The sequence below is a fragment of the Podarcis tiliguerta genome (genome assembly GCF_965153285.1).
Source record: "Podarcis tiliguerta genome assembly, chromosome: 10".
In the NCBI taxonomy this organism is placed as follows: domain Eukaryota; kingdom Metazoa; phylum Chordata; class Lepidosauria; order Squamata; family Lacertidae; genus Podarcis; species Podarcis tiliguerta.
In genome coordinates, this window is record NC_139543.1 from 59,466,137 (window position 1) to 59,478,533 (window position 12,397).

The window sequence follows — 12,397 nt, forward strand, 5'->3', positions numbered from 1 at the left end:
CTCATCCTGAAGCAAAGTTCTTAACCCGAGGTACTATTTCTGGGTTAGCGGAGCCTGTAACCTGAAGTGTATGTAACCCGAGGTACCACTGTATCTGAAAACTTCCATTTCTCTTGTGTTTGTGGAAGGCCACCATCCTTAGTTGCCAGATGAATCATATCTTCTGTCTATGGTACAACTGGTAGGGGCAGACCTCTTGTCCCAGTATTGAAGTGTTAGATGCTTAGCTACCCTGAGTGCCCCCTGCCAGTTCGATTGTCTCTCTGTCAAGTTCCAAAGGACCAGAACATACTTCAGGAGGACATTAACATCTGTAAATCTCAAGGAGGTGACCAAAACCATATTTATATAGCTGATGACTTCTAAGCAAAAGACTTTGACTTTAGGACGATATCTTTATCATCATCATCAAACCTTTTATTGGCATCACATACAAAAATCCATTGTGAATCAATACAGAATTACCACCTCCCCAATGTCACAGAACATTTGTCAAATAAAAAGAGGCAAAACAGTCTAACGTTACATCTCTAGGTCTCCAGGGAGTTCAGACATCTGCAATGTGTTTCTGCGACAAAAAAACCAAATAAAGATATTTAGCCACTAACTTGGTGAGCTCCTGATCATTCCCCAGTAATAGAAAATGTATGACCTCCAACTCTGGTTTCCATTTGGGGATGCAGAGTTGATCTAGAAACTGCTGGCGGAGATCAGCATATAGTTTACATTTAAGAACCATATGAGTAAGAGTTTCCAGCAGGTGGTCTTCACATGGGCAAATTCTTTCTCCTTCCACCATTCCCGAGAACCTTCCCCAAAGGAGGTTTGATGGATTTGAATTAAACCCGGCCAGCAAAAATGCCCTTCTTTCGTGAGGGTTAAGCAGAAATTCAAGATAATTGTGATTAGTTTCATATGCCCAAGAAAGTTGAAAGTAAAGAAGAGAACATGTTTTCTCTGCTGCTGCTGTTAGTTCCTTGGCTCAATGGGCTAACTGACTGGGAAGGCTCTGGGAATTTTACCTACATCTCCCTGCAGGGAAATAGTGTGGTGGACTAAATTCTGATTCCCACTAAAATGACGCCCTACGTGGTTGAGTTTCACATAGGTGATCCTATGCTCAGTGACCACCTCCCTCTACACTGCAAACTTGTCTTTCCATTGAGAAAGACAGAACAGTTACTGTATTTTTTGCTCTATAAGACTCACTTTTTCCCTACTAAAAAGTAAGGGGAAATGTGTGTGCGTCTTATGGAGCCAATGCAGGCTGTGCAGCTATCCCAGAAGCCAGAACAGCAAGAGGGATTGCTGCTTTCACTGCACAGCGATCCCTCTTGCTGTTCTGGCTTCTGAGATTCACAATATTTTTTTTCTTGTTTTCCTCCTCCAAAAACTAGGTGCGTCTTGTGGTCTGGTGCATCTTATGGAGCAAAAAATACGGTAATTAATCCCCCCCCCCCAGGAACTGAGACCCCAGCACACAAGGATACCAGTTAACGATATCAAGTGTTGTGTGAAGGGCATTACAATGTCAGCATTAGTCAGAGCTGGGTATTTTTTTTCTTAAAAGGTTTCTGTGGGGAGCAATAAAATCCAACTTCTCCTCCCCCGATCAAGCAACAAATGTCTTGGCTTTATCTATTTTTCACTGCTCCTGAGAATTTGCCAAGCAACTCCGAGGAAGAGGTTTCCAAGAAAGATCTTAGGGCTCTTTCTCACCAGTTCACTCTGCCCTTTATTTATTTATTATTTATAAACCTCCCTTAATTAAAAATAACCGGGGCAGTAAACAACAAACGTAATCCAAAAATGGCCCGAAAGCCATAAAATACAATAATAAACCAGCGTTGAAAGGCAGAATGGATTAACGCTGCATAAAAGAGTTCTCTCGCAAGTTCTTGTTTAAAGCCGTACTCCATCAATGGATGATAAAACAATTGCACTTATCAAAGAAGAAAATGGTGGTGAAATTCTCAGGGTTGGGGTGCAGGGTTTACAGCTCCCCTGAGATGACCAAGGGGAGTTTGTGAGTGTCCACGCCTTCATTCCACAATCATATGACCAGTGGTCTGCACTTTGCAGTCTTCTGGTATTTCCATACTTCAGTTAAAGCTCCCCTTTTATGTTGGTTGGGTCTTCTTCCTCACTTTCTTTAAAGCTTAATTTTATTTTTGACTTTGCTCACAAGGCTCCTCAGCATGAACCCAGGGCTCTCTTATTTTGCTGAGACACCAAAATGTGCATTTACGAGTAGAAATTAGCATATGCAAATTTTGGAACAAATTTGTGCCCTGGGCCTGTGCTTGCAATACTCCTAAAAGGCACTAGCATATTTTATTGTAAGAAAACCAATTATTGTTAATAATATGGACTACCCAGAAGCTTTAAGTAGAAGTAAACCATACATAGTTTTAGACAAACTTAGACTGCAGTCCTGTACATGACAGCTTCACTGGACAAGGCAGGACTTACTTCTGAGTAGACATGCATAGGATTGTATTGCTAGGTAGTTCTATATAAACAGAAACACGAATAGAGAAGAAATGTGGGAAGCTGTTAGGTTAACTCCATAGAACAAGTAAATGTCAGGACGAAAGCAGACCCTAAGGATTTAGAGTTATTGCAATCTGGGCTGCATTATAAATTTAAAGCTTCCACCCAAAAAATAATGCTCCGAATTGTGGTTTGTTGTGGGTGCTGAGAATTGCTAGGAGACCACTATTTAAAGTGGTATGATATAGTTTTTTTATATATAGTGCAGATGGGGGCTTAGTCTCCACACAATGTATCCTTCTCAGCCTTGTTGACACATTGAACCTGGTCCTAGGACTCAGCTAGATTGGTAAAGAAAAAGCATTTTGTGGGCGTTTTACATGCAATATAACACTGTGACACCAGATGGCGCTGTGGAGTTCCATTTTTGCCATCACAATTTCTCATTATAACGGTTACAACACATTTTTCTGAAGCGTTTCTTTGATGTGTCTAGATCCAGCCCAAGTCCAGCTCAATGTCGTTTTCTGGTGTTAGCTTAGGTCCCATTGCTTTCAATTGCACTCAGTGTTGACCAACATCAGCTGGGTCAAGAAAGCCTTGTTGCCTACCCATTGGCTTTAGCAGCAACAAAATTGAATGTCTGGATCTGCCATCATATTTCAATCACTGCAGGCAGACCTTTTGTGTTATGTGTCAACTCAAATACAACTCTTTTCAGCGGGGACAGGTCACACGTCCCTATGAGAGTCAACCATCCATCAGACCTCTATCAATGTGTGGCTAATTCAATATTGCTCTATGGCTTCCTTTCAAATGAAGCTCTTTAGAAATGAAATTCACTGGAGGAAAATCTCCATGTTGACTAGGTCTTCGTTTGTGTGCATCTTCTTCCTGCCCTGATCACGGCTGGAGGACCTTCCCTTAAACAGACTTCCTTCTCTTCCCAAACATGTTGTTGATCAGTTTGGCCATAGATTTTGACCCACTAGGCCGCCTTTTCTCCTTCCCCTTAGCGTTTGAGGTGACGTTCTTCAGGACTTTGGTGAACATGGCTGCCACTTCCTGGCAATGTTCCGCCGCAGACAGTTCGCAGAATTGGCATTTGTAGTCCAGGGCCAACTTTTGCCCTTCCTCCCAGCCAACTTCACGCATATGGCACAGATCTTGCTTGTTCCCAACTAAAATGACAGTGGAGTCTGCAGCCCTGAGGGAGAGTTGAGGAGAGGAAAAACTCATAAAACACAATTTGTTGATCATTTTATTCTGATGTTGCTTATTATTGTTTATTTATTATTGCAGTTATATTCCCTCTATTCTCCAAGGAGCTAAAGGTGGCATTAGGCTGAGACTTTGACTGCCCCAAGTTCACCCAGTGGAGTTTCATGACTGAGGAGAGATTTGAACCCTGGAATCCCACGTCCTAGTCCAACACTAACCACTAAACCACAACGGTTTCTGTGTTACTTAGGGTAGCCCTGTGTCCTGTTTTACAGATCCTCTATCATGTGTCGTCATTATTATTATTATTATTATTATTATTATTATTATTATTATTATTACAGTGGTACCTCTGTTATGAACTTAATTCGTTCCAGAAGTCCATTCTTAACTTGAAACCGTTCTTAACCTGAGGTACCACTTCAGCTAATGGGGCCTCCTGCTGCCGCCGGTGTGCAATTTCTGTTCTCATCCTGAGGTAAAGTTCTTAACCCTTAACCCGAGGTACTACTTCCGGGTTAGCGGAGTCTGTAACCCAAAGTGTTTGTAACCCAAAGTATTAATTTCTAAATGTGTTTATAAGCTAGCAGATGCAAGTTTTATGCAACTCTGTATGTCCTTCCTTTGATGATGCGTTTCCTCCATTTTTGGAATGTGTAAGTAGTCATTATGCTGCACAGAAATACTGCCTTTAGCTTATTCACATGGACCAGACAATTTGGTGGTGTTTTTACCAATACAATTTTAAGCCCCACTGATAATGGTTTTGCAAGGTGGCACCTAAATCTTAAGAAACAAATGAAGAACATGGTTCAACTCATGTTTTGCATGCTGAATGTAAGAGATTAGGGCCTTACCTGCACTGCAAACCTATATCAGATATATCCTGCTTGAACTGACATAGCTTCACTTAAAAGAATCTTAGGAACTGCGGTTTGGCGAAATGCTTTAGATTTCTCTATTGGGATCCTTCTCCCACTCTCATGTAACTCCATTTCCCAGGGCTTCTTGGGAAAAGGGAATGACTCTTAGGCCAGCAAAACTCTGGCTACATTCAGACATGGGGATTGTTGCATTAGTTCCCCTGGTTATACTGCTAGGACTACTGTCCTGGCGTCTAACCATCATTTTACAGTGTGTCACCTGTTGCATTATGGAACTGGCTTGCTATACCCTCATGTCATGGTAAATTTCATTCATACCCTGTGGGCATGGTATGACACAACAGCAGACATCATGGGACATGTCTCCACTCTTCAAGTGCCTGCATGCTTCTGTTCCCACCGTGAAAACTATGGGAAAGTCCTATATGCCAGAACGGCACCACAGATTTCATTGCTTGGGTGGCAGTGGTGTGATCCACGAAGACAACAGGAAGATTACAGTGTAAAACACCCGTGATTTTCCAGGTTAACAGCGTCACAAACAAATATTTTTTGGAAGTCATTAACCTGAGAATTGGAGAAGGAACGGGCAATCCACTCCAGTATTTTGCCAAGAAAACTCCATGGATATAAAAAAGGAGCATGCTCTGGTTCATAGGGTCACGGAGAGTCGAACACGACTAAGACAACTAAATAAACAACAACAACCTGAGAATGAGCACGGGATTTCTACTAGATTTGCAGAAGCGGCTCTTATGTCATGTGAAAGATTACATAAAGTGTGAAAAGGATGAGGATAATCATAGATTTGGAGTTTGAAGGGACCACAAGGATCATACAGTCCAACGTCCTGCAGTTCAGGAATATTCTGCCCAATGTCGGTTCAAACTCGTGACCCTAAGAATAAAGGGCTGTCTGAATGCAGTCCCTGTAATACAGATATGTTCAACAGGATGGGAACTATAAGAAATAACCAGACTCTCTCATGGGTATCACAATCCTTTCAACATTCCTAGTTCCAGCCATTGATGGGCTTACCTTTTGCAGCCCGACATGTGGCACTCTCGTATCCGGTACAGCAAGGCTTTCGCAAAGGCAAAGGAGGCTCTGTCACTGATTGCGTACACGACCACAAACCCATCTGCCCAATGGAGCTCATCGGTGAGGGACAACTTCCCTCGTCGAGGCTGGAAGGTAACAGACCCATCGCATGAGAGGATGCGTCAGCATAGCATACCATAGAGCACCTTAATGACTGCAAGTGCTGAATTTTAGGTACTTTGCCCTGGAAACTCTCACCTTTAACAATAACCTATGAAATCTGCTTCTAGTGAAGTATGAGAAGCTGAGGTAAGCAGAACAAAGGAGGATACTGGGAGTGGCTGCCAAGACCACATAACACTGATCCTGAAAGACCAACATTGACTCCAAGTATGTTTCTGAGCCCAGTTCAAAGTGTTGGTGCTGACCTTTAAAGCCCTAAATGGCCTCGGCCCAGTATACCTGAAGGAGCAACTCTTATCCCCATCATTCAGCCAGACATTGAGGTCCAGCTCCGAGGGCCTTCTGGCAGTTCCCTCACTATGACAAGTGAGGTTACAGGGAACCAGGCAGAGGGCCTTCTCAGTAGTGGCGCCTGCCCTGTGGAGCTCCCATCAGATGTCAAGGAAATAAACAACTATCTGACTTTTAAAAGACATCTGAAGGCAACCCTGTTTAGGGAAGTTTTTAATGTCATCATGTTTTTAATATTCTCTTGGGAGCCGCCCAGAGTGGCTGGGAAAACCCAGCCAGATAGGCAGGGTATAAATAATAAATTCTTATTCTTCTTATTATTATTAGCATGTAAACACATATAAAATTACAATAACTACTTTGTTGGGCCAGACCAACTATCCATGTAAGTTCACATGAACCATATAGGTGCACACACCTATATGGTGTTGATATACAGCCCAAGATTCTGTCTATAACAGGGGCAAACTGGAACCCTGTTATTTGGTGTTCAGAAATATCACAACTAACTGGAACCTAAGTGGAACAGCCATTGACAGCACCATCCTCCAAGAATCAGCTTAATTCCTTTTTATAAACAGCATGTGAACTTATTGCCATTGCAACATCACGTCGCAGTGAATTGCATAGGCGGATTATGGGCTATGGGATGTGAATGTGGATGTATACATTAAAGAATTATTTGATCCCAGCCATTGGTTTCCACCAACACCAATCCAACCCTCTCAATTATTTGCATGCTAGAAAGGAGCACACAACCACAAACCATGTTTGGACCACTTTTTGGATCAAAATGGATTGACATCGAAGACATGAATCTTAATTAGGGGTTCAGTTTAGAACCATGGATCTTGCAGCCCCCTCTCCTGCACTTTATTTCCCAACATTACTTAAAAGACCTTCAGAGTGATGTGATGTGATGCAACATCAAAGCGTGCTGTCAGCAGTGTTCTTCAACTTACCTGTGAACAAGGATCATATATTTCCAGGTTGATTGGCTTTCCTTCCAGACAAACGTGCTTTGTATAGATGCACTCTGTGAGACAAGAGAAGGAGGACACACATGATCATGAGTGTAAAAAAACCCAAAAAATAGATTTGCCACTGCTCATGTAAAATCACCCAGGATTCACATCCCCACTTAGTCACTCATGGAGCGACCTTAGGCCAGTCACATTCTTTCAGCATAACCAACCTCACAGAGTTGTTGTGAGGATAAGATGATGGGAAGACAACCATTTATGCCACATTGAGTTCCTCAGGAAAATGGTTGGATATAAATGCCATTCATTCATTCATTCACTCATTAATAAATAAAGTGGTATGAGTCAGCCTAGATAGCTCAGTTGGTTAAAGTGTGGAGCTGATAATGTCCAGGCTGCAGGTTTGATTCATTCCCTACTCCTGTGTTGCAGGTGGTTGGACTCGATGATCCTCAGGGTCCCTTCCAACTCCACATTTCTGTGATTCTGCTTTCAATGCATAGTGCAGATGGGACCTAAGATGCAAAGTAGATCCAGATTTTCCAAGTTAGTGGAGGCTTACCAGAGTCAGAAGCATATTCTCCAATGAAGCGCCTGGTCAGAAAGCGTACTGTAAGGGCTGCAATGAGAGGAACAAAATGTGACATGAGAAATGATCTTCAGCCTGTTGGACAAGCCCAAGACATTTTGCTGCCGGAGGCAGGACAGCAACGTGCACAGTACCCACAAAATTGGCACTGAGACAGAAATTCCACAAGCATCTATTTCTAGAAATATAAATACAATAATAAATTATTTGCTTCTCATTTGTGACATACGTGGTTACCAGCAACAGTCACTTCATTCTGGCCCAAAGTAGGGCCAGCCATGATGACACAAAAGTGTGGACTGATGACAACTAGGTTATGTGGACTTGTGTGCATCCGCAGGACAGACACTGCAATAAATCCCCATCTCCCTAAACCTCACGGATGGAGAAAGTTGGCTGCAACTAACAATTTCCTTTGTTTTCAATCGGACTTAGTTTTGCTGGAGCCTGGCCACAGAATGTACTGACACTTTCCTGGAAAAGGAGACAAAAGCAAGATGCTCCAGGCAGTAAATTGGTCCCTAGTGCTGAAGAGACCAACAATGGATCCCTGGTGAGGAAGGACTTGGTGCAGAAGAGGAAAGAATGGAGAGGCACTTTTTAGCACTCATTTATTTCAGGGACGCGGGTGGCGCTGTGGGTTAAAGCCTCAGCGCCTAGGACTTGCCAATCGTCAGGTCAGCGGTTCAAATCCCCGTGGCGGGGTGCGCTCCCGTTGTTCGGTCCCAGTGCCTGCCAACCTAGCAGTTCGAAAGCACTCTCGGGTGCAAGTAGATAAATAGGGACTGCTTACTAGCGGGAAGGTAAACGGTGTTTCCGTGTGCGGCTCTGGCTCGCCAGAGCAGCGATGTCACGCTGGCCATGTGACCCAGAAGTGTCTCCGGACAGCACTGGCCCTGGCCTCTTGAGTGAGATGGGCACACAACCCTAGAGTCTGTCAAGACTGGCCTGTACGGGAAGGGGTACCTTTACCTTTTTAAGAATGCTATTCAAGTTTGTCTTTTCTCCCTTGGTGGAATTCAAGATGGTTAAACACGGGGAGCCCACTGAATCTCTCATCCAGGCACTCTTCGGACTGCAATCTGCTTCACTTCCACAAGAGTGTTGCATCACTTGCCTTCAGACAATGTCCTGGGCACCTGCATACTCCCCTGGAACTTGAATTTCAAGTTTCAGTGTCAAACTGAAACAGTAAAAGTGGGCAGTGTGGTGGAATGGGAAACCAAAAGGCTCAAATGGCTGCTTAGCCATCAAGCTCAACAATGACCTTGGGCTTGTCACCATCTTCTGGCCCAACTTATTTCACAGGGATGTCATGCCCCTCTGAGCTCCTTGGAAGAAACGTTAAGAGAGAAATGTGACAAATAAAGAAGACTAGTCTGGCTAGTCAGCTGCACTGCAGAAATACCCTTGTGGCACATCTAACCTATGTCAGCAATCAGAAAATCAGATCTACTCCTCAAGCTAGAAGCACATTCAGCTCTGCCACCAATCATCTGGGACAATGCAGGACTCGGGTCTGCACAAAATAATTTGGGACAATAGCACGACTCAAAGAATTGCAGAGTTGGAAGGGATACACTAGGATCATCTAGTGTAACCTCCTGCAATGCAGGAATGACAGTTACAGACCCTGGCAGGTGGTCATTCAACTTCTGTTGAAAAGTCTCCAATAAAGGAGAGTTCACCACCTTCCAAGGTAGTCTATCCCACTGTCAAGTCAGAAAGTTCTTCCTAATGTTTAGTCAGAATCTCCTTTCTTGTAACTTGAATCCATTGGTTCGGGTCCTAGTATCTGGAGCAACAGCAAGCAAGCTTGCTCCATCTTCCATGTGACACATCCCTTCAGATAGCTGAAAATGGCTATCTTATCATCTCATCGTGTCTGCACAAAACAAGCTGGCAACATCAGCAACGAGGTTTCCCATGCCAAATTAGGATGATGTTGTTGATGATGATGATAATTCTCCCACACATTTAATTAATGGCTCTACACTGGAGAGGTGCCACTGGGTGAATCCCAAATGCATCCTTAAGGAACCACTGGAGCAATATTTGGGCTATTGCGAGTGAATAGCTTACAGATCTTAGTGGAAATCTGGATTTATAGACTCTATAGTTAGTTTTGGAGAACATTGCCAATGGCATAGTTTTGGAAATTATTGGTCGGGAGAGGTGAGATATCAAAATGTCACATTTGGAAAGTTGATGCGCAGAGATGTCTGTGCATGTTAACTCTGAAGTTAAGTCTGTTTTAGATCAAATGGGCTCAAGTAAATATTCCTAAACTGACAGCATTAGAGAGTTTGTGCTTCTAAAAAAAAAGGAGAAAGAAAATGTACCATTCAAAAAGTTGAACTTCCATTTTGAATTTCAATTTTGCACTTTCAGATTCAGCTATTGGAATTTTCAGCTGTTTCAAACGCTGCTTTGCAAAATGAAATTTCAAATTGAAGACATTCTGGACACACTCCCCCCCCCCCCCTCACATGAGCTAAGTGGCTAACTTTTATTCAACCAGTTCTCCTCCTGTGCCTGAAGAATGACATTTAGAACTTAAGCAGCCAACACTTTTCTAGGTACTGAAGATATACACTGACAGAGGTTTCACTGCTCTATACAAAAGTCCTGTTAAAGGCATAGCAGCAAGGTCTTGGCGGGGAAATGGCAACCATAAGTAGGTATTTTGAAAGAAGGGTATTTTAAATTTAAAAAAACGTATAACATAAATAAATACAGATACTTTCTAGATACATATGCCAAAATGCTGTTAACAGGACAGAAGCAGGGCCTGTGAAATGTTGGCAATTTGGATGAGGTATATGGAAATAATTTTATTTTCTTGTGCAAAATAAATAAAAACAGCTCTTGGACACATATCACTTGATCGTATTTCAAAAGAATGGGAAACAAAATCTCTCTCTCTCTCTCTCTCTCTCTCTCTCTCTCACACACACACACACACACACACATGCATCTTATCCTATAAACTTTGTGTAAACTTCAGATTATATCACAAACACACCAAGCAATCCCTCACCCCAGCTAAAAAAAGGGGGGGGGGGAGAGACATGGAGAACTCCAGTAGTTTTTTTAAGTTATCCCAAAGTGCCTGTAAACCGATATACAACAGCAATTTAGGTAGCTAGAAAAGGGAGGTCAAACAGAGGGGATCCTTACCAGATTTGCCTGTTCCTTCGCTGCCCAAAACTGCTACTTTCATTTCATTCATTCTTGAAAAAACAACCCCGGCTGATTTTATTCAGGCACTTAAAGCGATCCGAACCACAAACTTCCACGCAGGGCAGATGCGCTCGCGGGTGGCGCAACTTCAGTCTGTTCCTATTGCTTCTGCGCCCTGGCCCCTCGTCTTTACGCACTTCGCCTACTTCCCTAGAGAGCAATTTGGAGCTGTTTGACCGCTGCCTGCAACTTCTTCTATTTAGCCTCCCGGGCTGAGGACGTCAAGGGAGGGCGAACTGGGAGCATAATAAGGCATTGCAGTTCAAGAACCCGCCCACCCTTAGATGCCTGCGTTTTTCGTTTGTGTGTGTGTGTGTCTGTTTGGCAATGGCAAGGAAAGGAACTGAGACATCTCTCCCATCTCCGTCCAAGCCTGTGATCACTCTCTCCTCTTTGCAACGGTATGAAACAGGCACAAAGCAAACAAGAACCTGCTCTGGTCAATTTCCTCCCTGCCTGTTAAGAGGCGAGATGGATATTTCCTCAAATGACATAGGGAGTAGAAAGTGAAATTGAGTTCATACTGTGAAATTGACCTCCTTCGTTTTTGAACGTCCCCCGAACTGGTGATTTCATTGTTTTAACTGGGCTTTTATTTTAAACTATTTTAAGTCTATTTGTTTTGTTTTATAAAATTTATAGTGTGCTTGACTGTAAAAATAAAAATATAATAAAAACCCTCAAAGTGGTTTATAAATAAGGACAAAAGTGTAAAATCATTGCTAAAAAGAATTAATAACAATAATTTAAAACAGACAACAAATAAAAATTCACAAGCTAAAATCAAATGAAAGCACATGTCAACATTCTACATAACTGGGTAGGCTTGTTTGAACAAAAATGTTTTTATTGGGCGCTGAAAAAAGTACAGTGAAGCTGCCTGCCTGATATCATGGTTGCTTTATTGTATATTTTTGTAAAGGATGTTTTAATGTTATTGCGTATTTTAATTATGTATTGATTTTATAGCTGTAAAGTACTTAGAAGGCATTTTGGCATATAAATGGCATAATAATTAATCATATTATTAATTAATAATAATAATTAATCAATTATAATTATAATAACTTGCCCATCATGTTATTTCCAGAGTTTCCCCTGCAAAAGCAACACTGGAGTTAGCAGAAGGAAGGGCAAATTCACAGAAGATGGTGTCTCCCAGTGGCTATTGATGGTTATATAGAACCTTTAGAGGCAGTATATCATTGAATTCCAGTTTGGGGATGGGTTTGGGAACAGCACAGTGTGGCTATTGCATTCACGCTCTCCCCGTAAACTTCCCAGGGTCAGCTGGTTGGCCTCTGTGAGAAACAGAGTGTTAGATTAGCAGCAGAACAAGCCACCATCTTCAATGGGGCTTACTTCCTAGTAACAACGCAGTCCAATAAAAGTCTTCTGAGAAGTCCCACTGAGTACAATAGAACACAAGGGTATTAGTTCAAGCTAGGAAACAGGGAGTAGTGATTTAC

General features: G+C 42.5%; 1 protein-coding gene across 5 annotated transcripts; it reads right to left on the bottom strand.

Moving 5' to 3' along the window:
* Nucleotides 1–395: 395 nt before the first annotated feature.
* Nucleotides 396–11,249, bottom strand: RERGL (RERG like). Of its 5 annotated transcripts, XR_014502662.1 has the most exons (7): nucleotides 10,866–11,249; nucleotides 7,659–7,715; nucleotides 7,076–7,149; nucleotides 5,637–5,785; nucleotides 2,720–3,700; nucleotides 1,549–2,632; nucleotides 396–1,182 (listed from the first exon to the last, which is right to left on the bottom strand). XR_014502662.1 is itself a non-coding variant. In XM_083402466.1 (6 exons), the coding sequence occupies exons 2-6, from the start codon at nucleotides 10,915–10,917 to the stop codon at nucleotides 3,418–3,420; spliced, it is 615 nt and encodes a 204-aa protein (XP_083258592.1). In that variant the 5' UTR covers nucleotides 10,918–11,005; nucleotides 11,046–11,249; the 3' UTR covers nucleotides 2,725–3,417. The 5 variants fall into 5 exon arrangements, 2 of the variants coding, with proteins under 2 accessions (XP_083258591.1, XP_083258592.1); XR_014502663.1 differs by having other exon boundaries at nucleotides 396–1,196; nucleotides 1,989–3,700; XR_014502664.1 differs by having other exon boundaries at nucleotides 1,549–3,700.
* Nucleotides 11,250–12,397: the final 1,148 nt, after the last annotated feature.

Bases quoted from the DNA above. Each gene is read 5' to 3' on its own strand.
- RERGL (XM_083402465.1), bottom strand. From the start codon at position 10,917: ATGAATGAAATGAAAGTAGCAGTTTTGGGCAGCGAAGGAACAGGCAAA. The intron at 5,786-7,075 runs GTAAGTTGAAGA...GTTACCTTCCAG, and splicing joins TATATGATCCTTGTTCACAG to CCTCGACGAGGGAAGTTGTC. The intron at 3,701-5,636 runs GTAAGCCCATCA...ACTCTCCCTCAG, and splicing joins CACATGTCGGGCTGCAAAAG to GGCTGCAGACTCCACTGTCA.